The sequence below is a fragment of the Orcinus orca genome, chromosome 16 (assembly GCF_937001465.1).
Source record: "Orcinus orca chromosome 16, mOrcOrc1.1, whole genome shotgun sequence".
NCBI classification, from domain to species: Eukaryota; Metazoa; Chordata; class Mammalia; order Artiodactyla; family Delphinidae; genus Orcinus; species Orcinus orca.
The window spans coordinates 55870836-55898783 of NC_064574.1; the positions used below are offsets into that span (position 1 = coordinate 55870836).

Sequence of the window (27948 nt, forward strand, 5' to 3'; positions counted from 1 at the left end):
CAATGGAAAATGGAATCCAGCATTAGCTAATAACACCAAAAGAATCAACCAGAATTAATTATGCTGCATGCTACATTCTAATGAGTTTTTCATTAAACTGTATACCATTATGGAAACTAAACAAGGATTACTCAAAGAATAATGCCAACGGCTGTTATTTTTTTAGGGGATTAATTTAGTTACTGGGTTATACATTTAAAACTGACGCAGAGGTTAATCGCTGTACACTCATCATTGTGTTAAAGTCAGTATCATTTTAAAAACACGAACACCCCAATATCATTGATATTTCCTCTGGAAAAAATATAAATCCGTTTGTATGTTTCTAGTGTTTGTTTGATATACATGTGGTATTGTAAACACTGAAACCCTCTATATTAGTTCTCTGTCATTTTCGAAAACAATTTTCACCAGGTGAAATAGTCTATACTTGCTTTCAGCCCATTGCTCTGTGTGTGTGTGTGTGTGTGTGTGTGTGTGTGTGTGTATGTGTGTGTGTGTGTGAAAGAGAGAGATTTAGGAGTATCTTTAAATAAATGTACCTGATTATTTTTTGAGAGATTCAGAATTGAAATATAGTATTTTCTACTCTCACCAAAAGAATAAGTTCAGGATTTTAAACCTAATCTAGGATAAGAAGGAAACTCAAGATGAATCTCTACAGCCATCCCACAAATATACCCAGATCCTCCTAAAATCCAGTTCTGTAATAGTAAGTGAAATATAAGAGGGGGCCACTAGGGAGGGCTTTCTGGAAGGCTTTTTGGACTCTTGTAGCATCATAGAAGCTCTCGCACCTGGAGGATGAGAGGCAGAGAGGGAGGAAGTCCATCTGGGTTCTTTGCAGAGACTTGTAAACTCCACTGTTTTCAGCCGAAGCACAATTTGTAATTTTTTTTTCTCCCGAGCAGAGATTGCACACTAAAATCTCTTTAGGAGGAGGTTGTGAGACCAGTAAGTGAAATGTGCAAATTGGAAGGGACATATCTCAATTATAGCAGGAGTAGCTTCTCCCCATCACTTTGAGTGGCTCTGCCAGGCAGGAATACTAGCCCAAACCCATGTGGCCCCATCTCCTGATTCCTCAAGAGAAGCCAGACATATGTCTTGTAACATTAAAACTCCCAAATTTAAATGTTTGCAATTATTTCCCAATCTTAAAGTGTTTTCCATTAATTCTATTATGTTTAGCATTATGTACAGTACATTAGTTAGCAATGGGCTACTCCTTTCTTAAAAGAAAAAGACAAAAACAAAAACAAGAGAACAAAAAAAGTCCCCAACGGGCCATATTTTGAGATTTCAAATAATAATAATAACTACTATTTCCATTATTACAATTACTGAGATCACTTATTGATTAGCTACTATTTACCAAACGCTTTCATGTAATAGTTTTAATCCTTACAACAATACTTAATGAAACTGATAGTTTTGCCCCTATTTTACAGATGTGAAAACCGAGGCTCAAGGATATTAAATGATGAGGTCAAGAACACTTAGCGAGGCTAGCAAAAACTAAGTTTAAAAGTTTCCAAAGCCCATGCTTTTCCAACTACATTATCCGAGCTTAAGGGTTCACTATTTCTCCTCCATGTTACCTTCCCCCACGTCTTATTTCTACCCTGCAAGTGGGATTTTTCTTATCTACAGAAGATACATCCTGCCCAGAGGCTTCCTTGGTTGGATTTAAAACCCTATTGCAGATTCTTAAAGGTGATCAGGAGGTTGTAGCTAACACCTTTAGCCTGACAGAGTCAGGTGTTTTCAGCCAGAAGATGACTGCAGAATCTTTAGACACGATTTTGTTGGAAAGGTGTTGGTGGATATTTATCATTCCAAGGTTGGAGGAGATGTTTAATCAACTCAGGACCAAGTATCACCATTGATAGGCTTCATGAGAGAGTCTGAGCTTTGGAGTCATGCGAAGCTGGCTCAGATTTCAGTTTTGTCTCATAGTTTTGTCTCTCTCAGCTTTAGTTTCCTTGTGGATTTAATAAGAAAAAAAGTTATAGTGCTTGTAGAACATACTCGGTCCAGAACCAGAAACTCAATGGCATCTTAATTGTCAGTCTTATTAATATCACCTGTACTGAAGATTGTTTATATAGTCCCTACATAGGTATTTTACTGTTGTTGGTGGCCCTGGAATCCCCTGGGAGCTTATTAGAAATGTAGACTTTCAGGCCCCACCCCAAACCTGCTAGATCATGATCTACATTTTAAAAGGGTCCCCACCCTCTGATTCAGTTCATATTAGCATTTGAGAAGCAAAGCTCTAGGATGGCCCTTATCTATATATTGACACCCATGACCCAGATGGCCAAATGCCTTAGGAAATAAAATTTATTTGCATTGTTTTTGTTGTAACTGAATTGCTATCCTTCCACAAATACCTTATGGGACCATATTTCTCCTTGTTCCATTGTCTTAAACCACAATGAATTAAAAAGAAATTTGGGACAAGTATTGAAAAAACATGTCTTCAAATTGTTTTTGGATGTTTGTTTTTTAAACAAAACTGAAATAAAATTAAAATTTTGACAAAGTATTGATAAAATGATACCCTCTGAGATTTTTAGTGACAGTTTCCTGGGGAGTGGCTAATGCTCTCCTGAGAGACAATTAGTAGTAGTATTGTTCCAAACAGAAAGTAGACGTTAGAACAAGGGTCCCCAAATGTATTCTGTAAGGTTCCAGGTAGCAAATATTTCAGTCTTTGAGGGCCATGCATTCTCTGTTGCAATTACTGAGCTCTGTTGTTGTAGCATAAAGCAGCCATAAATAATATGCAAGTGAATGAGTGTGGCTGTGTTCCAATAAAACTTTATTGATACTGAAATTTGAATTTTATATAATTTTCACTTGTCACCAATATTATTCTTCTATTGATCTTTTTTTTCCTCAACCATATAAAAATGTAATCATTCTTAACTCATGGCCATACAAAAATGGTGGTAGGCCGGATTTCACCAGAAGACTGTAGTTTGCCTGCACCTGATTTAGAAGATTAGCCTTAAGTCCATGGGTCCAGGAATCTAGTTGGTTTATTTTGCATTCAGCACCACAATATTTCTGTCTGTGTGATCTTGGGCAAGATCCTTAAACTCTCTCTGTCTCACTATCCCCATCCATTAAGTAGATATAATAGTAGTACCTCTCTTACAGGGTTAAGAGTAGGGGATGATCCAAATTAAACATTGAGAGGTTTGCGGGGCACTTAGCAGGTCTTCAGTAAGCAATGTTTGGAATTGTCGCTGTAACATTTGAGGATCCGATATATTTATTATCATATTGAGTCAATCAACTGCTTTCTTTAAAAGCCTCTATTAGCCTAAATTTGGAGGCAGGAGCTTAAGGTAACAGTCGAGTCATTACATTTTTCAAACAATAAAGAATCAAGGAGAAATTTCTACAGAGATCTGACGTACTGTCCTTGCAACTTTTTTCTGCAATTACATCAAAATAAAACGTGGAAAGAAAAAAATGTGACGTGTTTCTTTCTAAATAGGAATGTCAAAACTCACCAAATAAACTGGAAAGAGGGATTATGAACACCATAGACAGATTCACTCCAGGGCTCCTTTAAATATGGAAATCCCCTGGCGCAATTAAAACATGATTTGATTTATAAGAATTAAATATACATGCAATATTTTCTGCAGCCTCTGTGCCTAAATGGAAAAACCTCTGTACTTAAAATGCTCCCATAACCCTTCAGAGAAGCTCATCTTTCAGGCGTGTATAAAAGCTTTAGGTATTAGCTGTGAAAATATTCTTACGTGGATTAGCTCAATGCTAGTCTGTTAAAAAGTGCGTAACTGTAAAAGCCAAAATCATCAGGCTTTGGATGAATTTGTCAACTGGAAGCAGTAGCTTCCATTGGCAGGGACCACATGGCAACCTCCCAGGTCTCTAAGTAGAACAGAAGTTTGATGCTTATATGATGCTGCATAGGGGACCCTCACGGTAGCTCCTCATTGATCCTCAAGGCAGAGTTCATGATAAGGTAGGACTACCACAACAAAGTACCATAGACTGTGTGCCTTCAACAACAGACATTTATTTTCTCACAGTTATGGAGGCTAGAAGTGTGAGATTAAGGAGTTGACAGGGTTGATTTCTTCTGAGACCTTTCTCCTTGACTTGTAGACCGCCATCTTCTCCTTTTGTCTTCACATGGTCCTCCCTCAGTGTCTGTGTCCTAATTTCCTTTTCTTATGAGGACATCAGTTATAGGAATTAGTTTCTACCCTAATTTTACCTTAATTACCTCTTGAAAGATGCTATCTCCAAACACAGTCACGTCCTAAGGTACTGGGTGTAGGACTTCAATGTATGAATTTTGAGGGAACACCACTCAGCCCATACAGTAGAGCAGGAGTGCCATATGTCTTCTTCTGGATGGAAAACCAAGGGTGAGCTCTCTAGGATTATGTGATTAGTGTTTTGTGTGCCTTCTTCCCCAGCCTGCCTCCAGAGACTTTGACAGAATAGCTTGGACTAGAAGTGAGGTACGCTTTTTCGTTTGAAATGCTCCAAAGCAAAATTGGTCAAAGGACAAAAGGGGAAAGATCAAAAGTAAATAAATTTTACCTCTTTGCCTGCAGAAGTAAACAGACCAGATATATTTAGCCATTTTCATTTTTCTTCTAAATCTGTGATGACCTAAGGCCTGGTTTACTCTGAGTGCATCTGCGGAGCAGCAGAATCACCCTGGGTTGCTGATGAAATGCAGATTTCCCACCCGCTGAGTCACACTTTTCAGGGCTGGGGCCTGGGAGGGTACAGCACTTCAGATTCTCCCAGGTGGTTCTTAAACTCTGGAGGCTCTGAAAACCTCTGATTTAAGGGTGGAAAGAACTCAGGGCATTGAGGTTTGGGGGACTGGCTCTTCTCCAGCGTTTTGCAAAGTATGGTCCCCAGAAAACATGAGAACTTGTGAAAGATACAAGTTCCCAGGCTCCAGCCCAGACCTATGGAATCAGAAACACTGGCAATGGGGCCCGGCGTTCCGTGTTTAACCAACCCTCCAGGGGATTCTGGGGATGCAAGTGGTTGTGAGAACCCTGGGTGATACCACCCCTTTTCTTAAAGTACTGCTCCCACAAGAAGGAAGTCAGCGGGTTTCTGTTTCAGTGAAGTCTCCTTTTCTCCCCAGCTCACAGTTTGTTTTTTCAACCATAACCAGTATTTTCCTACTTTTATTCTAATCAAAAATAAAAAGCTTTAAAAATCATTCAGCAACCATAGAAGCAGGAAGGAGTCACTGAGAAAGTGAGCAAAGGTCGAGGAACACAGATAGCTGGTTTCTCACCTGGAATTTGCCTCTGATTGATGATAAGCCTTTTCGTAAATGACATCGTTGTTCTGTGCCTCCTTTTTTTCCATCTATAAAAAAGGCCTAGGGCTTCCCTGGTGGCGCAGCGGTTGAGAGTCCGCCTGCCGATGCAGGGGACGCGGGTTCGTGCCCCAGTCCGGGAAGATCCCACATGCCGCAGAGCGGCTGGGCCCGTGAGCCATGGCTGCTGGGCCTGCATGTCCGGAGCCTGTGCTCCGCAATGGGAGCGGCCACAGCGGTGAGAGGCCCGCGTACCGCAAAAAAAAAAAAAAAAAAAAAGCATATGGGGTTCAGCAGGTGTACCCCAGATCTACACAGTGGGCACACAGTAGGTCCCAATAGACGGCTGCTGAATGAATGAACTCATAGCCTCATCTTTCCCGAGCCGAGCACTGGAGACAGGAAGGCAGCTCTGTAATGGTCCCCTCTGGGACTTTTTCCCCTCAGCCCTCTTTCTAGAGTTACTAGGTATCGGGGGTGGGGGGTGGGAAATCTCCCCCTTCAACCCTCTTGAGTTCTTGTGGTTGGTCTAATAATAAAATTGTCACAAGACAGATGAACAGGAGAAAAAAAGAAACAAATTTTAATACGTGTGCACAGAGGTCTCACAGAAATGGGACCTAAGAAGTGGCCAAAGCAGGCAGCTTTTATACCTGTTAGACAAAGAGACAATAAATGTGTGAGGAATTGACAGCACAAAGAAGCTTAGGCTTTGGAAAATGAATTAGTAAAGAGTGTAAACAGAGTTTGGTTTGAGCTTGGGGCAGTAAATTAAAGGAGTCACAGGATTTGTTGGTGCAGCTTCTCGGCCCAGAATTCCCCATCTCTGATGATAAGGGTGTCCTTCTACTTCCAGATGCTGGGAGGGCACCTTTCACCTGAGGGATTTATTTCCTGCTTTCAGGGAGGCAGAGAGAAGTTTCAGTGTTCTTAAGTAACTTTAATTCAAACTAACCAATATGCCATTGAGGCACATTTTGGGGCAGCACTCCCTGGATCCCATCGTAGGACAAGTGACATCCGGAAAGCGGGACTCCAGCAATGATCTCTGTTTTCAAGTGACCCTGGACTAGCACATCTTAGATGTCTGTGGAGACACAGGGACCACGGGACACACACAGACCTCACAGGGCAGGTGCTCCTGAATTCCCATTGGCTCTTAGATGTTTTACAAAGTCTTGTTGTTGTTGTTATGCTTTGGGTCTTTGTCTTTTGCATTTCAACAGAGATAAGAGCATCCTTCTCTAAATCTCCCAGCCCATCTTCATCTTGGAGCTAATGAAGCGAATCAGTCATTCCCAGTTGCTAGGCAATTGGAATGTTTCTTTGGCTTTTTTTTTTTAATTCAGAAATTATAGGGAGGGCCCAGGCATTTCACTGGACTAGCTTGTAGCTCTGCCTATTTGGTATTAAAATGGAAGGGCAACCGTTGCAAAACAGCTTTTCTTTTCTTCCTTTAACGTTCTAATTTTGTTTCTTGAAAGTGTGACAGGGCTGCCTACCAGAATCCCTTCCCGTAGTTTCTCTCCTCAGTTGCTTCCTGACTCTGAGCCTAGGTCCCTGGACCCATGGGGACAGGATGATGAGTAAGACATGATTCTTTTTTTTTGCGGTACGCGGGCCTCTCACTGTTGTGGCCTCTCCCGTTGCGGAGCACAGGCTCCGGACGCGCAGGCTCGGCGGCCATGGCTCACAGGCCCAGCCGCTCCGTGGCATGTGAGATCCTCCCGGACCGGGGCACGAACCCGTTTCCCCTGCATCGGCAGGCGGACTCTCAACCACTGCGACACCAGGGAAGCCCAAGACATGATTCTTGACCTCTTGGAGTTCAGTGCATCCATGGGGAAGATACTCGTTAAATAGACCATTGCAACACAATCTAGAAAAGCAGAGGAGGGAAGCTGAACCTGGCCAGGTAGAGGCAAATAAACCCAGTCTCTAGGAGGAGGAGAAGCCAGAGCCCAGTGGAAAGGGAGGGGAATTATCTCAGGGGGAGAGGAAGGGATTCCTGGGAGAAGAACCACCCTGTGCAAAGGCCTGGAGGGGTGAAACTGCACCCTTGTTCCAGTTGGTTTGAGTCCAAGTTCTTCACGGAAGGGTTGGCAGCACAGGAAAATAAAATGTAGTTAGTTTCCCCTTCCTGTCTGTGGTAGGAAACACCCCTGCTGGGCTTCTCCTTGCCCCTCCATGGGCCAGGAATGGTCCTCTACACAGTGGGGAGTCTCCAGGTGAGAAGGAAGAGTTGGGTTGCCCCATCTGAGGTATGGATCCTGGCTCACCCTCCCCCCGCTGGAGATGCCAAATCCAGCCCGAGGGCGGCCGCGGGGACCCACATCTTGCCAGAATTTAGGATGCTGACAGTCATGGCACTCTGATTCGCAAGTGAGCGTGACAGGCTTTGGGAAAGGCTCTGATGATCCCAAGATCGTGGGCTGTCACATGGATCCCAGTGCCTGCAGCTGCAGATAGAGTCATCAACCTTCCGGGAAATGGACAACCAGGCTCCTCAGGTTTCACTTAAACTGGATGAGTCAACCTTCAAAGAACCAGAAAAGAGGAGGAAACAAGTGTGAACTGTAGGCATGCAAATTCCCAGCTATAAACAAGGAACAGAAAGGTTGGTTGGCAAAAGCACTGTTTTCAGCAAAGAAAATAGAAATGAAGAGGTCTTTAAAAACATAATAATTCAATCATATTCATTAATCCCTCTGAGGGCCAGGTATTTTGCTAGGAGCTGGGGATAAAAGGATGAGTATGATTTGGCTGTGATCCAGGGGGATTCTCAGTAGCTAAGACTGATATGTAAATAAAAAGTTGTAATACTGCGTATCAAAGGATCTACTAGGGAGATTTTTTTTTTAAGTGTGATAGGAGCATAGAAGATGGAGTAATTAACTCCTGCAGACTGGGAAGAGAGGAGGTGACACTTAATGCAGAGGCGTTGGGGGTAGGGGAGAACCCCTTCTTTTTTTTTCAACTGAACCACATATAATTGCCAATGTCAACCCTGTTTGACATAAGAAAGGTCAATTTCATATGGTTTAACCTAACAGAGCAGGAATAGGATAGAGGTTTCATCCCGTCCACTGACAATGATCTAATGATAGTAACTGCCTAGAAACTGTGTTAAGAATGATCCTGAGGATTCCAGGCTAATGGGAAAGGACACTATTGAAATTGATGAATGGTTTCTCCTGGTTAAGGAATGGATGGATAGTGGTATAATTTGAACATAGTTGCCATCCTTAAATTCTAAGGAGGTTTATAAAGCAAAGGCACGGAAGTCTGAGAAATACAGGACGTCGCGATGGTTATAGACAGTTCATGGTTGTTGGAGTGTCTATGTTGGGGGGCAGATCAAAGACTCAGTTTGGGAGACTCATTAGAAAGCTCAGTCCATGCTATATCACAAAATGCCTCTTTAAAAAAATATATTGGAGTATAGTTGATTTACAATGTTGTATTACTTTCTGCTGTATAGCAAAGTGATTCAGTTGTACATATACATATATCCACTCTTTTTTAGATTCTTTTCCCATATAGGTTATCACAGAGTGCCTTGAATGACCTTGTAAACACTCCTCATACTGCTGCTTGTACCCTATTATCTAATTGACTGACTTTTTTAAACAAACACACATTACTGACCCCCACCCGAAAAACACAGGGAGGTTACAGTGTTCTTCTCTGCCGCTTTGGTTTTGTTTAACTCAAAGCTTTCTTGTAAGAAAAGGTCACAAAGTACTAACAGAACATACAATAAGTACTTTGCAAATTAAATTGGAGGATGTTTTCAGGTAAAATAAAAACCAAGTCCTGTGACAGTATGGATTTTATTTTACAAAGGTCAAAATCATTGCATAAAGACTTTTTTTTTGCTACAAAGAGGACATCCAAAGTTATTTCAGTCTATTTTCTCAGAATCCACAGCATAAGAAAATTAGGAAAGCATCCTTATGCACTTCCAGGATTTAGTTTTCTAGAGAGAATCTGTGTTGTGTCCCAGTGGGATTCACTAAATTACAGAGCATAGCATTGAACATTGACCCTAAGGTTTTTAACTGCACAATACTGAAATGCCTTTCTGGATATGTTTTTGCTACAATTATATTTTTCTTTGGAAACCTAGGCACCCCAAGAAACTTCAGATCTCGTTTTTAAAGTGGTTTTTAACCAGGGAGCTTTCTCACGATCCGCCTGCCTGGGTCCCCTTCTCCCTAGAAGATTCTGATCTGGTAGCTTCCTGTATATCCTATAGAAATATTAGTTTCTTCTAAGATTTCTAGCACTGAGCACAAGCTTACAGGCAGCCCCTGCAAAATCAGGAGCTTCCCTGATAAAGCAGAATAGAGGCTAGGACAAGTCTTTTCTCGGAGGTATCCTGCCTCCTGTGGGTTGATTTTGGACCCTGTGCCCCACGATCTGGGTGTGTTTAGTTTGTTCTTAATCCCCGTACTATGCCAGTTTCCTGCCAGAACTGGAAAAACCTACTGAATAGAAATTAGAACATGTGAAGTCTCATCTTACATGTTGCAATAAATTATATTTAAATCAAGTAGAAAGAAGAAAGAGCTATCAGTTTAGCAAAGGTCGATCGTGACTCAAGCCCATCCAGACTCTCAATATATTGACTATCAGAGAGGGTTAGTTAATTTCACTCTTCTATCCAGGCTTTTGTGGGAGGAGGAGAAAGAGGGGGGCTCTTCTCCAGCTATAAGCATGGCATAGCAGGTTAAATGTGAGAACAATTGGGGGGGATCCCTTCAGATAGAACTTCTGTCCATGGGCTACTTCTCCTTGTCAAAGATGGGAGGGAATTGGCCGACCTCGTGTTGTGGGAAGGGTGAGGTGCCTTAGGGATTTTAACAGTCTTTGTTTTGCCTGGACGTAATGTACAGAATCTAGAGAAACACAGGGAACGCAGGGTGGAATTTGAGGAAACCTTTTTAGTCCTCCTCTTGTGACTCCTCTATTTTGGCTCAATACCTGAAGGATGATAGTCCTGGAGACCCCCTTTGGAACTGCATCTGGTTTTGAAGTTCAGAAAAGATTCCTGTCTCTTAATGCTATTGTATGGCAGCCCCTCTCTATTTGGCAAACCTCCCTCTCACTCTAGAGGTTCTAACTCCCTTTTGTTGACATTGGGAAAGATACCAAAGGATTGCAGAACCCCTCCCAAGGGCAGGTCTCCAAGGATATAGGTGAGTTGACTGGAAGTCAGGGCTATTTCTCCCAGGAGATTGCTTCACAGCGGCTGTGATGACAGGAGAAAGCAGAAACAAATGGAGGTGGCTGACCTTGCCCAGCCAGGGAAGGGAACAGAAACCACAGGAGCCCATTTCCATCATCAGTAACACGCTTACAAGTCCTCAAAGGTCTCTCTCATTCTTCTCAAACTCTTTGAGTTTGAGCTTCGCGGAAGCAGGAGAACAGAACTGATACCCTGAAGATTCCCTAACCTGGTCATCTTTGGAGTGGGTATTATTCACAAGATGTCATAGATTGAGGAGCTATCTCAGGATTCCACCACTCTTCCCTGCTATAAAACTCCATTTTGCAAGGATAAGCCCGAGACCCTTTGCTTTAAATCAGGGAGAGGAGTGTCATCACTACAGTGCAGCCATGGTCCGCAGGCTTAGGAAGCAGCCTCTCCTGCTGGAAGGCAGAGAGCTTTAGGGAAGAAACTGGAAACGCAGAAGCCAAAAGTGGTCTCACCCGAGTCCAGTATGGGTCCAGGGTGGGTCCCAGGGATGGCCAAGTTGCTTTTATTTTTTCCCTGCCTTACTTCTGTTCTTCCTCTGAAGAACTGATTCAGAAAAACTAAAATGGGGGAGAGGAAAAGTTTTCTTTAAACATATCTATGCATGCGCTTACCATTTATTCAGTGATTATTACATGCCAGCCCCTGTGTTGGGCACCTCTCCAGTAATACGATTCATAACCCTTCCTGGTGATAGGTATATTCACCCCCATTTTCCAGATGGGAATCCCGAGGCACAGAGAGGTTCAGTGACTTATCAAGATCACACAGCTAAGTAATATCTGAGTCAAGCTTGTTGTCCAGTTCTCTGTGATATTTCTAAAGCTCCCTTTTGATTATGCCATGCTGCCTGCATTCCTGATCTGAAATCAGACGCCACCACCCAAACCCCATGTGAAAAAGAATGACATGTGCGTGGTGGGCTGGGCGGGTGGGCTCCTACCAATCCCCTTTGGCCAAGGCAGGGGGCTTCCCTGGGCGTCCCCATCCTGCGCTCGGGCGTGTGGCTGTGTTTTCATTTCTCTGCCTTTCTCGTTTGCATTGCCATATGATCTCCCAGGTGTAGTGTGCCTGTCCCCCAACCAGATACCATCTCTCTCTCTCTCTTCCGTAGGCACCGTGCTGTTGTGCCAGGCAAACCAGGAGGGATCTTCCATGTACAGTGCCCCCAGTTCACTTGTATATACCTCCGCAAGTAAGCCCGCTCTCGTGGCTCTTTTTGTTTTGTGACATAAGTCTGAGTCCAATCACCTTCCCTGCCATGTAAGTTCTCTCCCACTCCCTCTGCACCACCCTCCCTTGTTGCTCTCTGTGAGGTGAAGCTGACTCTCATAAGCATGTCTCTGGTTTTCCCTGTTGCCTTAGCATCTAACCCCTCTGCTCATGTCTGAATCCTCACTTCCCAGCTGTCCCAGCCATTCGTCGTTAGACCTTTGTCAGGATTGGGGCCAAAGGATGGGACATGGGGCTTTGGGTTGGGGGCAGGGGGATGGGAGGGGAGGGATATAGTTCATTGCCTTCCTTCTATCACAGCTTTGCAAATCAATACGAAAATAATTGAAGTAAAATATGCAGGCCATCCAAGTGACACCCTACCCTAGCAAAAGGTGCTTGGTTGGTGATCTCGGGCACAGTTTTCTCATTGTGGGAAATATTACTAGCCCGTGGCCAGTGACTTGTTTGCAAGGCTGTATTATCCTTTGCGATTCATCTAAGGAGGAAGAAATAAAAGAAAAATGTGGTTCTCCCCCATTTAATTGGGGGGGGGGGATAATATTAAAAAAAAGCACTTTAATAGATATAGCCATGAATTGCTAGGGGGAGGAGACCAGAAATAAATATGGAACAGAGATCACAGTGTTGGCACGGAAAAAAATCAAGGATTTCTCTGCCTGGGATGGATCCTCTGGAGTGGAGAATGCCCCACCCCCACCCCAGTTCCCAGAGCAGGTTGCAGAATTACAAGTTCTAGCTGAGTCCACCGTGGTTCTCCAGCTGGTTTGCCCCGCCTCAAAGTCCCCTGGCACAGCCGAGACCTTACCCTCTATTTCATACAGTGCGTCTACACCCTGGAGAACCCCCATAACTGCCAAATGGGTCCTCATTGGGATTGGTGATCAAAAGTGAGCCCGGGGGCCAGAGGGAAGGTGGGCTGCTTCTGAGATCAGCTAGAGGAGCGGGCAGGTGGAGAGCAGAGGCAACAGCCTCAGGGCAATTAAGAGGATGAGAGACAAGAGGGGACTCTTCACCACGTACCAAGATCTAGCATCTCAATTCCCAAGACTGAGACAAATCAGACTCTTCGCTGCGGGGGCAAAGGTTAGAAGCAGTCACAGGGAAGCCAAAAACATCATGGTTATGAGAAACCCGAGGGTCTCTGAAGTCATCAGGTCATGGGCGTAGCCAGTTGTTTCTCCCAAGCAAAGTATAATCTTCAGCAGAAGCTTTGACATTCCTTAAATGCAAGGTATTTTTCCGTGTCCCCAAGACGCCAAAATCTAACCATACTGGCGAGAAATGGTTCTTTCTGAATTTATGAATGTTGTCCCATTTGGGCCAGTGTAAATTATTTGCATGTGTCTCCTAGAACTAGAAAGCTACCGCACATTTTCACAGGCTTAACCTTGTTTAATCCTCAAAATCTGCACCAGGTAGGTATTATAATGTTTGCTTTACAGCTGAGGAAATGGAGGGCAATGAGAAGTGGACTGATTCACCCAGGATCACACAGCCAGGATATGGTAGATTTGTTTTTTGAACTTGGTGAGATTAATCAACTTTTGTCTGCTTTTCTGGCTCTATTTGACTCTAAATCTCATCATCTTTCCATTGTAAATACCTGTCCCTCCTTCTCCATAAATGTTATTTTCCGTAGGAGAGAGGGTGACCCAAGCTCACCATAGTCCCAGAGTATTATTATTTGGGGTTTTCTCTGACATTGTTGTCCTACAGAACTGTATAGAATGAAGTGTTTTATAGCTGCACAGTTCAGTACACATGCTCGTGGGACCGAGGCACAGAATTTTTAATTTAATTTTACTTAATGTTACTCTAATTAGCCACCTGGGGCTGGTGGCTACCATCTTGGACAGAGTGGCTCTCTGTGATTATATGCTGTATGTATATTTCACTTTTCTTTATAGAAGTGAACAAAACAAATTAACTCCAAGAAAGGGCTAGTTTGGATTGATATAGCTATTGTAAAGTGACTTGGGGAAAATGTGTCATAAATGTCAAGCATGGAAATATGTCACAAATTCTCCAAGTTAAAATAGGTAGAGCATACAGAGAAAATAAAATCACCTAAAGCAGGGATCAGCAACCCACAGCCCAAAGGCCAAATCCAGCCCCCAGCCTGCTTTTGTAACACTGGTGAGCTAAGAATGGCTTCTCAGATTTTTGAAAGGATTAAAAAACAAAACAAAGACAAAAAATAATATGTGACAGACGTAGATGGCCCATAAGAGCCTAAAATACTGACATTCTGGCTCTTTACAGAAAAAGTGTGCTGATCTCTGATTTAAAAGGTCCATTTTATTATTACAAACCCAAAAGGGCAATATCATATCACTCTTTATAATTAGACTTCTCTTCTTGAGTTTCAAAGTTAAAATTTATAATAATTATAGAAACTGTGTCGTGTGTCCAACACCCTTCATTTTTAGATTGCACAATCCATCATATTACCTATACAGTTTTCATCCTGTTATTTTCACTCATTATCATGTCATATGTACTTTATGAAAATATGTTAATGGCCTCATAATAACCTATTGTTTAATGATATTATATTTTAATCTATCCACCCACTGCGTTGTTGGGTACTTAGGTTGATAGCAATTTTTCAAAAATATTCAGGAAAATAGATGTCCTTGTATACACTTTGTATATAATAGTTTTAAGGAAAACGAGTAAATAGCTAATCGTACTACCCCATACCAAAGCAAAACAAAAGCTAGTTTCTTGCAATAAGGATCTTCGCTTGTCAATTCCTGTTGTCAATTCAGATTGACAAGCTCAATTGGTATTTTGTACTGACAGCCGACCCTGAGACCCCTCCGGCTCCACTTGGGTTCCCAGAGGTGTGAGATCGGTTCCATCTTGAGGCAATGGTGCTGAGTGTAAAGATGATCCATCCCTACCTAAGACACATCGCTAAGGTTTCCTTTCTGCTCTAGTTCTCAGGGTCAGCAATGCCTTTTGGAACTAGACCCTGTCTGCAGTTAGCTGGCTTCTTTGGAACACTCATATTTTCTCTTCCAGATTAAGGTGTATATCTTAGTACAAAGTCACACCGTACTGTCTATAAATAATTCAGCCAGAAAGTAAAGGTTCATTTTTACACGCACACACACACACACAATCTGGGGACCAACATATGGTCACCTAAGATTCTTTTCCTTTCTCCAGGTCTGATATACACAGGGCTGAGAGCCACGTGCCTTGTCTTGGAAGTCTGAATGGCATGGCCTCTTTTTCTCTAAGAATCCAGCCTTCTTCCTCAAAGCTGAGGCTCCCTTACGTCTCAGCAATTTTTTTAGGCTACCCCAGTGTTTCAGGTTGAAAATGCATGTGTTTCTCATTTTTATCTAACAGTCGCGCTCCAGAAGCCAGGTGTGTGTAAATTACACATTTGTCAATGGGATACTATGTGTTTACGGACTTTCAGGATTAATCCTGAGTTTGTGCTTTTTTCCATGGATCTTTAACTGGCCTTGGATGTTTTTGACTTAAATTGCCCCTCTGCCCAGCAGAATAGCTAATCATGTGTAAATAACACCCTTAAGTGCAGTAGGAGAGATGGTTTTTAAAGGAACCCTGCTGAATTAGTCTGTAATGAAAATAATTCCTACTGAAGTTAACTGTTTTTTAAGATGCATTTTTGCATAATGGGTTTTTCCCCCTTTAAGTGAATCATCCTCATAACATGATCCAGAACATGAAAGTATTAAGAGAAAGATTTTCACTCAGAGCTCAATAGCAATACAACCGAATCCCATAGATTTTTCCCATCACATTCCCACTGAGTCCAGTATTTCCTCGTTTTCCCCAAACTTTACCCTCATGTGAAACCCCAGTTCAAGTTGTATCCCAGAATATCCTCTTACATGTCCTAATAAACCACTTCCATCCATAGTGTATCAGATTTAAATGAAGTCTGTTCAAAACTCTGGAGAATTAGGCAAGATCACCTTGGACCAAAAAATTTAATATTAATATTTTGTCTAAAAAATATTAACCTTTAATCAACTAAGTTAAACTAATTAAATTATTTTATCAATTTTCAAATAACTGTAATTAATTAATTAACATTGTGCTTTGCTTTGAGTAGCAAACAATGTAGCCCCTCAACAGAGATGTTTGGTGAAAGTGGGGTCAGGGCTGGAGACCTGCTCAGTGCCCACTCCTTCCTAGGGCCAGGGGTCTGGAGGCTCCTTCTGTCAGGGGAAGGGCACCAGCTATATCATTGTCTGCACTGTTTGCATATATCAAGTGGTTGCTTATATCAAAAAGGCTTCAGGCTGAGAGTTCATTAGTCTTTTCCAGATAATCCAAAGTAATGGCAAATTTAGATAAATGTAAATTTGAGTAGATGTATTAAATATTAACAAAATCAAATATACTGACAGCAGATTACTTCTCTGTTAAACAATTATACACTTGAGAAAAATTTGAGATAGTTCATATATAACAAATCTGATCCAAGAAAATGCCTGAATCTGAAATCGTGGTAGTGTTCAACTAACTGAAAACCCTCCCTGCAAATCAAGCACTAACGTTTGTGAGTAGGGAATTCCTCCCTCTTCTAAAGTTCCTCAGGTTATTATTCAACAGATCTTGGGAGCTCTTAAATTTATTTTCTTTTGGTTTAGTGCATCTTCAGGCATCCTTAAACCTGACCTTAAAAAAAACCAACAGCTTAAGGCAGAAATAGGAAGGTAAAGAGCATATCACCTTTCTTCACCTTTCTTCCAAACTAAGAGATTACCTCCATTTTACTTAGTTAAAATATCAAGAGGTAAATCATTGGTTCCATGAATGGGAACACCCACTTCCAATTTGGATTAGCAAAGCCAGCTCTCACCGATACTTATTTCCATATGGAGTAGTGTCCAGAAATAGGTAAATGCTACCAGCTTTATTTTGTTGTCTTTACAGTTTAATGAATAGATTTTAAATTACAAAAATAGCACGTACTCACTGTAATGAGGGAAGCAGACAAATACACACACATACACACACACACATCTGTATGGAATAATGTAGTAATATCCCCCAACTTATCCGCAGACACACGCCTTTCAAGTAATCCATATTGACTCCCTGGTAAGTATCTTTTCACATTTTGTCCATAACAATGCAGGGAAGGACATACACACATGAAATGCGGGGTGTGAGCAGTTTGTTTTTATACAGAGGGGAGCAGTAGCTTCCATATTATATGCACGTTACACATGTTGATCACATTTTGTTTCACTTAATAACACATTTTCACTATCTCCTATTAAGCCTTTTTGATAATTTCATGCTCTTCCATGGTGTGGATGGTCCAGAGTTCATGCAACCATCTCTGTCCACAGACATTCAAACTCCTTCTTTTTCAGCCTCTCCCTAAAGGCTGCAACAAACATCGTTACATACACTCTGACATACCCGTGTTCCAAATGCCACATCGAGGTTCCCAAACACAGGATTGTCAGCCCCTCCCACATTCCTGCCAGCACCTGCATAGTTTGCTCTTTTTTAATTTTGCAAACCAGGTGGGTGAAAAATAGCATCTCTAGTTGCCTTTGCCTTTCATTTAGTGAGGAATATCATCTTTCACATAGTTAATTTTCATTTGGATCTTACCTCTTGTGGATTTCCAATACACATCTGCCTGTTTCTCTTCCAAGTTTTTCTCATTTTATTTTTTAATTCGCATCGGGAGGAAATTATTCATGAGGGACATTATCTATGAATACCATAGATGTTACAAACATAATTCCTGTGTTGGCCATTTAATTCTGCTTCCATTCCACTCTACATTTTTAATAGTATAGGTAAATGTATCTGTCCTTCCTTTTGTTACCAGCTTTAGACATAATTTTAAATGACAGAATCCCTGCCAGGAGAAGTTTTATTTAGCACCATATAGTTTTCTCGGCTGCCGTAACAAAATACCATAGGTTGGGCAGCTGAAACAACAGAAATTTATTTCTCGTGGTTCTGGAGACTGGAAGTCTGAGATCAGCGTGCCAGCATGGTCAGTTCTGATGAGAACTTTCTTCCTGGCTCATAGATGGTTGCCTCACATGGCAGAGACAGCAAGCTTTCAGGTATCTCTTCTTATAAGAACACTAATCCCTTCATGAGGGCCCCACCCTCAAGACCTCATCTAAACTTAATCACTTCCCAAAGGCCCCCATCTTCAAATACCATCACAATGGGAGTTAGGGCATCATCTTGTGAATTTGGGGGAGACACAATCCAGTCCATAGCAAGTCCCTTGACACACAGGTGCCACTTTTATTTGTCAAGGGCCAGAAAAACATTTTCCAACAAAATTTCTATATGGTCCCATATGCTTATCCATGCAAACAGGTGTATTTTCACACACTTCCATGGAAGCCATGGCTGAATTTTTAGATCCATGTAAGGACAAATCGTAAATTAAAAGGAAGATGACTGTTAATTCCCCCTGGATATTTTCACCCCTTACTACAGAAAAAAAAAAAAAAAAATCTGATATCCCAGGGAAATGCTCAAGAACCTAAATGTTATCAAAATGCAAAAGCATCTTCTCCTTAATTAACTTTTATGAAACTCAAGCGTAAGTGTAGTGGCAAAGTTTTAATTGATGTATTGATTGCAGATTTTATGGAAGTAATTGTGTGGAATTCATAAAACAATGATTTAAGTGGCAGAAACATACATAAATCAGGCCTGCCCTGTTCTACTTTTAGGTAATTGATAGAATTTCCATTGCTTTCTGTAATTAAAGTAACAGCCTAAATTAATTGATGGCTTCCTCTTTCTTCTGCCCAACACAGGAAATGTCAGTAGGTGGAGTTCAGTTAATAGAAGGTGCACGAACAGGTCATTGTGTTACTGATACATTGATTTAAAGAACTGTGCCCTTTTTTGTCTTTCTTCTGGTAACTCAAACTTCATGGTGGCCTCCAAGAAGCTTTTTCTAATATTTTCTGGAGGAATCGCTTAAAAGAATAATAATCAGTGCTGGGGCAAGGCAAGTGAGGCGCTCACTTCAGACAAAATTTAAAGAGGCACCAGAAAATTCAGTCATCAAGATAGATAACATTTTGACGCAATACAGTAATTCCCCTACACACAAACCTTCAAGTTTCAAACTTTCAAAGATGCAGACGTGCGTTCGCATGTCCAGTTACGTAACTTAGTTCATGTGTCTGGCATACATTGTCACATGCGTGCATCCTCTACAAGTGGTTGCGCTTTTGTGTACTTTACTGTACAGTACTGTGTAGTGTACGGTAGTACAGTATCTTTATTTCAAGCCCAGAATGTCTGGAAGCAAGAGTAAAAGCAATGCTATATAGCCAATTGTGTGAATTGGGTATCTAGGTTAATTTTGTTGGACTTACGAACAAATTGGACTTACAAACTTGCCCTCAGAACAGAACCCATTTGTATGTAGGGGACTTACTGTATTTTTTTAAAAAATGGAAATGAATGGAAAAAGATCCATGATCAACAAAATATCAAAATTTTCCATCAAAATGAATATTATTCATTTTTCTTTTGCTGTAGGATCCAATATGGCTCAGCCCAGCACTTCTTTATTTAAATTTTGAGAGTCTGTTCATCAGGGATTTTTTAATAATCATTTTAACTTTTAAAAAAAATTGCATTAAAATATGATTTATCCTAATCCTGGGGGTTTTGGTGCCCTCTCCCCCTTACATTTTATGCCCAAGGTGAGGCCTAGTTCCAGCCCTGAAATAATAAAAAAATTAAATAATCATAATGATAATAATAAGCAATGGTTTCTGAGCACTTACTATACGTTAAGCATTCTGCTAAGCCCTTCCCATGAATGTTCTCACTTAATCCTCACAAGAAAACTATGAAATAGGCATTATTATTATCATGCCCCCTTTTCACATGAGGAAATTTAGTCTTCAAGGGATTGAAGAACTGGCCACGGTCACTCAGCTGGATCAACTTTGAACCAGCCTAACTGAATCCCGAGCCTTCCATCTTTACTAGTCTCTAAACGTACACACCAGAAGCTCCTTGCTCTGCTCCTGGAAAAGTCTGAGCAGAGAGAGGTCAGGTGGACCCTCTAGGCAGCTGTCCAGTCTCTGCATTCAAGTCCCAACGTTGTGCTTACTCCTTTCCATCCCAAGATGTCTGGAGAGCCCTTTTTCCCCCTGTCTGGTCTGTCTGGCCAGGGGGTTGGCACAGCTGTTCTTTGAAAAGCCAGATAGTCAATATTTCCAGTCCTATGTCCCACCTGGTCTCCACTGCAGCTACTCAACTCTGTCCTTACAGCTTGGAAGTAGCCACAGACAATACATAAATGAATAGGTGTGGCTGGACTTCCCCTAACAGTTTATCTACACAAACAGTCTTTGTGCCAGATTTGTTTACCAACCCCTTTGTCAGGCCATTATTCTCCTTTAAAGGGCAAGACACAGGTCAGCTGGCTACCTGGGGTTGGAGGTGAAGGGAGACTTCTTTTTATGTGCAGTGTGGTGTACCTTTTGCATTTTGTGCCATTTTATCATATTTTAAAACAAATAATGTCAGGTAGGGCACATAAAGAGGATACCCTTTTCCTGGTCCATAGTAGAGTAAGATACGTGCATAAATTCAGTCTAGATACAATGGATTGACTTAGCCTTGCTCTCAAAATCAACAACAAAGAAACACAGCTGGATTTGGAGCCATGATTTTGGAGCTGCTGGACTTCTCTATGACCTGCCCTAGTTTCCCTGGGATAAATGGTGCAACTCTGTCCAGGTACCCAGGATCCCTCAACTTCTGCCTGGGCTCCTACTGTTTCCTCCCACACACTTCCAACAAGGCTGGTCCGAGAGGTCCTCCGGACTGCATCCTTCTAATCAGAAATCAGTGGCTGGCTTTTCCCACGTCTATGGCTCAGCATTGTGGTGTCAACATACCTAAGTCCCCTTATCATCATCTCTGAAATAATTCCTTCCAGTCTTTAGTCATTCTGTCAGTCCTTTGATGGGGGGAGGGGGGTGAAAATGCATGACTTCATTCAACCAATCTTTATCAAGTTCTTTCTATGCCAGGCACCATTCTACACACTGCAATACCCCGTGAACCATACATCCACAAGTCAGCATCTGCAGCACCCACATTCTTGTGGGCAAGACAGAAAATAGATGGATACATAGTGCTGAGATTTCAGAATTGCAAACACAGTACTCAGGGGTAGTTGGGAGGCTGCACCCAACAGGAGACTTACCCACTGTCAACACTGCCTTCTGAATACCTCTTGGAAGGTGAACTAAGTATCACCGCTTTCACCATCATTTGGCTCTAGAAACACACTTGGCTACTGAAATCCTATTTCCCTCATTGAGCCCACGGATGGAGAGATTGTGAGGCACCTACTGTGTGCCAGGCTCTGCCTGTTGCCTCAATCATAGCACATGCCTGACTTAACGATCAGTGATTGTCCACAGTTGGACACAGCTGTCGAGCTACCCCTACTGATGGATGGACTCCAGGAACCATTCTTTCTGCAGTCCTGAAGCACCATCTCTTTGCTTTGCTTCCTCTGCCCTGTTTTCTGATGGCCCAGCACATCTCTGACTTATTAACAGGTGGTTTTAAGAGTTTTTTTACTAGCTCTTATGTTAACTTAGTTATTCCATATGGACACCAGTTTTCAGAACAGGTTCAGTTGTATTTTCAGTCCTTGCCTCTACCTCCTCCACCCACCCCCGAGCTGATTAGCTCCTTTACCAACATCTGTGGTTACTCTGCCTGACTCAGTCACAGACCGCTTCGTTTACTGTTGTGTTCTTCCTTCCCTCCTTCCTTCCTTCCTCCCTCCCTCCCTCCCTCCCTGCTTGCTTTCTTCCTTCCTTCCTATCTTTCTTTCTCTCCCTTTCTTTCTTTCTACCAACTTCAGGAAAATTCTTAAAAAGCAGTAGTTGAACACCCTCAGTGGTTCACAGGGAAGACTCCGCAGAGAAGAAGCCACAATTCAGGCAGCTGCTCTCCCAGCACTTTGGTTATTAATCTCCATGCAGAAGGGGGACTTTTGTCTTTTTCAGATGGGGGTCTTGCAGCTGCAAAAGGCTGCCAATTGCAAAAACTACCATCCCGTGGTGTGCCCCCAAACATCTTATTCGTCTTGATATTTCTTGCACAGAAATACATGTGACAGATAAGGAGTCACTGGAGAATGGTTTGCTTTGTGTCAAACAGATATTAAAACAATAAACTACATTGCCCTGGGATCCTGGCGCGTGCACAGCCAGAGAACGAGGCCGAGATGAGATGTTTTTGAAAGGCAGTGAGGCAGTTGTTCTGGGGGAATTCCCTGGAAACCCCAAGTCCTGTGACAGCATTGACAGAAAGTACTTTTTCTTAAGAGGATCCACACAAGGCCTGGTGCAGCGCCCACATTCAACTCCTCGACCATGACCACGTTCACCTTCCCCCAGCCCTCGGCAGAGGCCAGAGGGAAATTCTTCAATGGGTGAAAAGCTTATTTGAAGAATTTCTTGTTTAAGCACTCATCTGCACTGTATTTGCTTTCTCAAACTAATGTGGCTTTGTTTGTTTTTTTACTAATATTTGTTTTTCACTCTTTTTTAAAAACTTTTATTTTTTATTAAAGTATAGTTGATTTACAATATTTTAGGTGTACAGCAAAGTGATTTAGTTATATACATATAAACATATAATTATATATATATTCTTTTTAAGATTCAGTTATATATATAATATATAGAATATATGTATTCTTTTCAGATTCACTTATATATTATATATAATATATATAAAATATGTATTATTTTTCAGATTCAGTTATATATATAATATATATATAGATTCCTTTTCAGATTCTTTTCCATTATAGGTTATTACAAGATATTGAATATAGTTCCCTGTGCTATACAGTAGGTTCTTGTTGGTTATCTGTTTTATACATAGTAGTGTGTATCTGTTAATCTCAAACTCCTAATTTATCCCTCCCCTACCCCCTTTCCCCTTTGGTAACCATAGGTTTGTTTTCTATGTCTGTGAGTCTATTTCTGCTTTGTAAATAAGTTAATTTGCATCATTTTTTTAGATTCCCCATAGAAGTGATATCATATGATATTTGTCTTTCTCTAATGTGGATTTAAAATGGAAAAAAAAAATCCTCTTCTGAGGTCAGAGCTCTGAACATGAAATTTGCAGGGGCCAAAGATAAGATCCTGTTTGATTCCTGGAAGATAAGGGGGTGCAGGTGTATGTGTTTAGGGAACCTGGCTTTGTAAATGGAGCCAAGCCCTGTCAAAGTCTGCACAGCTGGGATTGAGCAGCTTGGTACAGGGGTCCTCAACCCCTGGGCTGCGGATCAGTACCGGTCCTCGGCCTGCTAGGAACTGGGCCACACAGCAGACGGTAGGCAGCAAGCGAGCGAAGCTTCATCTGCCGTTCCCCATCGCTTGTGCTACCCCCTGAACCATCTCCACCCCTGCCCCCGCCACTGATCCGTGGAAAAATTGTCTTCCACCAAACTGGTCCCTCGTGCCAAAAAGGCTGGGGACCACTGGCTTAGCAGGGAAGTAAGAACCACCAATGACACTCATATAATTCAAGCCCTGGAGCGGGGGCGCTTGGCGTTTCTTGCATAGAAACGTGTCCAACCACAGAGGTGGCCCCTCCTTCCCTTGCCTTATTTCTCTTCAAAAGCAAATCTCCCTGTGCAGTGCAAAGATGCATGAAAGGAGGCTGAGCTTACCTCCCACCAGAGGGGAAGGAGCCTGGTATAGTTCATGTAAACACAATCATTTAAACACTTAACTTCACTAAGAACTCCAAAAACACCACTGTCTTAAATCATGTGTTCATTCACGTGAAAGTACTGACATTCCAAGAGCTATTTTATCGCTACTGGGGAACTCGGTGGTGGGGGGAGTGTTAACAGAAGGCCATTTTTAGGACTAAATAACACACCACCTATTTTAGATCCATCTCCTTGGGTTTGGTTTGCATGCCCTGTAGGCTCTTGACACCTGATTGCCTTTTGTGTAACAAACAAACATACAAGAGCCCCCTCTATGGGCACACCTGCCCAAGGATATATATCATCCCCACCCTTGGTCATTGCTATAGGGATCTAAGAAACATTTCCCAAAGATCTTTTTTTTGTCCGCAAATCTTAGTCCTCAGTATTAGTTTTGCAAAATTCTCCTGAAGCAATAAAAAATTTGTAGGAGAAGAGCTGGATTCAGGCAGAGCTGGGTCCTAATCGTCATGGTACACTAGCAGTGTGACCTTGGCCAAGTCTTTTTGCCATGAACGTCTTCATGAATACCTGCTTACCTGTGAGCATTAAATGAAATCCTTGTGTGAAAAGACTTTCAGGCTGCTTGAGGCATTGCAGCTCCTCAAACAAATGGCTCTTCTTTCCTTTTCTTTCTTAGAAGCCATCTTCTCCAGGCACTTTTGAAAGTTCACCAAAAAAGCTGGTTTGGAAGGTTTATGTTAGTCTAGTGCCTGGACAACTGCACCGTTTCTGAATGGTCTTCCTTCAGTCTGTTCTGTGTGGGTGTTTGGGGAGGGCTCCAGCTGGGATATCAGGGAGGTGATCCCAGGGTCCAGATAGCACCTGTCCTCCAGGTTTGCTCGGGGTGTTGCTCAAAAGATCAGGACTGTTTTCAAGTCTGGAAGCTGGCTCTCAAGATCAGATGGTGCAAACCGACCAGCTCTACCCACAATAATGCCTGGAAGTGAAATGAACGATGCTTTTGCATTGCATCCCTATCCCATGAGCCACGGCCAACCCCCTCCGGGGGTCTCATGTTCATGGAGCCCCAGCAGCCCTAGAGAACCATGGGAAATCCATCCCAGCATAGGGAAGCTCATTTATCTCACTTGCCCTCCTTCCTACCTGGAGAGGCAATTCACGGAGCTTGCTGTTTCAGCCAGCTGTTAGATAGATTGTGAATCATTTAACAATTGAAACTTTACTGTGTGTATGCACTCGATAAAGTAATTATTTATATAAATTATTAGCCTTTTTTTTTTTTTCCTCCAAGGCTGCCCGAAAAAAGCTACATTGACACCGGTACAGGTTTTTGTCAAACGAATAGATGATGGTAAATTGCTTTGTCCAAATTACAACAGATCTCAGCATCTCACAGCTTTGTCTCCTATGTTCCTTCAAAGGACAGAAAGCACTTTTGCAAATGCCCTCTGAGGTCCTGCTGAGTTAAACACTCTGAGATGGAGATTCATTCTCCTTTTGCTGAATGAACTGTTACAAAGATCCTGCCCGCAGGGGTAATGTCAATACCTGTGAGTAGACAGATCACAAATAGGTCTTTTGCACAGAAAAAGCCTATCACTGCTCATTTCAGCAGCCCTGGCACTTCCCACATGTCTGTTGGATTAAATGGACCATTTGTAACCTGGGAGAAAAGAGACAACCGCTAAGTTCAGGAGCTAAGCAGGAATCACGTGGCAATCAGATAAAAACCGAGGCTGCTGTCCTCATTCAAAATCCCAAAGACTTAAGCGATCAAAGAATAGTCATGTGTGTGAGCATTGTGTGGGAGGTTTGTTGTGGCTTTTTGAATTTGTTAAGTTCAGAAACATGTCTGCTTTGGGAAAACCAATCTCGCTGCTCAGGGTACATCCCTGTGTCTGCATTGCATTTTTAATTTTTTTTTACCTAGATGACTCATTTCTTTCCAAGGAAGAGTCTATTTCCAACCAAGTTGTGAGTCAAGTGATATGTGATAACAGTATTAACCAATAGATTGTATACAGAAGAAAGTGCAACATTCCCAAATAGCCTGAAAGTTTCTATTCGCATCTGCCAAACCTTGGAGAAAATTTCTAGTTGAGTTTAGTCATAAGGAGCTCATTATTTTGACGGTAATTCGGTTTGTGTATATAACACCACACTGTTATAACCCAGATCCCCACCGCTGGGAGAGCTCATCTTCCCCCACATTTGGGGATTGTATACAACCCCCCCGATGCCAGCTCACATCCAGATGTGGAGATCAACCCCAGTGGAGAAGGAAAACAGCTTGCCTTGGACTCTCAGCAGGAACATGAATCAGGAGTGATCCCCATGGCTTGTATCCAATTAGCAGAGAAGGAGCAAAGCCCTTCCAGGTGTCTTGAAATCTCAGAACATAAATATAGAATGGAAGAAATGGCACCCGCCCCCCTCCCCTACCCCTTGGCCCCCAACAAGGTCTCAGGGAGGCATGTCAACAGATTGCCCTGCAAATTAACTCTGCCCATGATGAATTGGGGCTGGTTCTCTTGGATGTGATATGGATAGAGGGAGGTGGTGGAGCAGCCTGTCCAGACACTAGTAGGGAAGTACAAATTGAGAGCCTCTAAGCAGCGTGGGGAGAGTGGACGTAGAAAGATTTTGCTCAAAGATGACATGGTATGCTTTCGTTCTAGCTGTCTTGTGTAATAGATAAGATGACAGGTCTAGTGTCAGGCTGCCTGGGTTCAGATCATTGGAGAGCTTCTGAGCTGCTCTCTATCTTCATTTCCCCACCAGCAAAGTGAAGATCAAAATAAGAACTGGTTCGTGTGGTTTTGTGAAGAGATTGTGAGTTCATCTGTGGGTTAGTGACTAGCAGCTGGTTCATCAATACAGTAGCATCTCCTCCATCTGATAATGGAGTACAAGAAGATGGAATTATGCCAACTGTAATCATGACTTTGCTTGGATTATTTCAGTTATCACAGCCTGAACTTTTAGACAAGTGAGGTCCAGAGTCACTCACCACTAACGTCTTCATTAAAGTTTCTCTTAAAATAGGCATCCTTTATAAGGAGCACCTTAGCAACTCTCACAGGTTCAAGAACTGTCAATCATCTTTCCTCTGTAACGGACCTACTATATGGCATCCTCAGTTTATCTGATGATATAATGAATAAACATTTCAGCAGTGACCTGGGACCAGGTAATCCTCTGGGTATTGGAGACACAGTATGGACCAAAATGAAGTCCTCAGGACACCCCAAAAGAGAGATAGATAACGAAGTTGCGATCAGATGAGGTGGTAGAAATAAGATGGTAAGTGAAGGGGAAAAAAAGGAGTGGTATGATGGTGACAGTGGCCGTGTTGGGAAGTGTGGGGTGAAACTGAGAGGAAAAGCCTTTGAAGGAAGATGTGATGCTGGAACCAAGAATTGAATTAGAGAATCGATGTTTAGAGACTGGACAAAGGCGAGAATCTTTATCACTGAGAAGCAGCAGTCAGAGGAGGCTAGAAGAAAATGAGGCCTTTTAGCCTCATACAGTAAAGAGTTAGGCCAATAAATTCATCTTGGGCAATCAAGCCAGCACAATGTCCCCATCTTTTTTCCTTTCAAAAATGTGCCTCACTCTCCAAGTTCGAGTTCTTGCCAATTCCTTGGATGCGTCCTCATCAGACCTATAACAGCCTAGAAACTTCTGGCTAATTTGGATTTGACTAAAACTTTTGTACCATGACCTTATGTAAAGAGATTCAATTATGGTGCACAATGTTTTGTGAGTAACTACCTCCCATAAAAAGTTAATTAATCAGGGCTGTGTCAATTTCCCTGTGCCATGTCAATTTGCTGCCAGGTAATTAATCACTAATCACCCACCAAGCAGCAGGCGGGGGGGAGGGGGGGACAATCCACGAGCCATTTATTGTCTTTCCCCAAATAAATGGCACATGCAGCCAGGAAGAAACACATCTTGCCTTTCATAATATTTTTATCGACACTTTCGCAAGTTGTAATAGGCTGCAGCAACAAGCAGCTGCAGTTCAATGGAATATGAATATTAAAGAAACCAATGAGTGGAGATTTATAGGACATTGCGTTTCTGTTATGTCAGTTTTGAGATTAAACCGAGCAAATGAACAGTGAAAAATTACTCTTCCATGTGGAGAACGGTGATTAGACTTGTACATTAATTAGAAATTTTTGTTTTCCTATTCAATGCATTTCAAATGAGGATGTCCTATAAGGAACTGTTTGTCCAAAATGTAGATTTATTCACTTCTAAACAGCAGTATTTAATATCAACATGCATTTTAAAATGAAACAAAAGCCTATCCCAAATGTGCATTTCAGGGATAAACGTATGTGCATATGAGAACCAGAGAGTCCAGCAAATTGA

The 27948-nt window shown here is 42.1% G+C and overlaps 1 protein-coding gene across 20 annotated transcripts in view; it reads left to right on the forward strand.

Moving 5' to 3' along the window:
* Positions 1–27948, forward strand: part of RBFOX1 (RNA binding fox-1 homolog 1) — a 2185863-nt gene that overhangs the window by 2090881 nt on the left and 67034 nt on the right. For 16 of the 20 annotated variants that reach the window (XM_033428861.2, XM_049699912.1, XM_033428844.2 and 13 more), the window contains one exon: positions 11716–11796. The exons of the other annotated variants lie outside the window; for them this stretch is intronic. In XM_033428861.2, coding sequence (XP_033284752.1) covers positions 11716–11796 — 81 coding nt within the window. The remainder of the gene's footprint in view (positions 1–11715; positions 11797–27948) is intronic. 20 annotated transcript variants of the gene reach the window in all.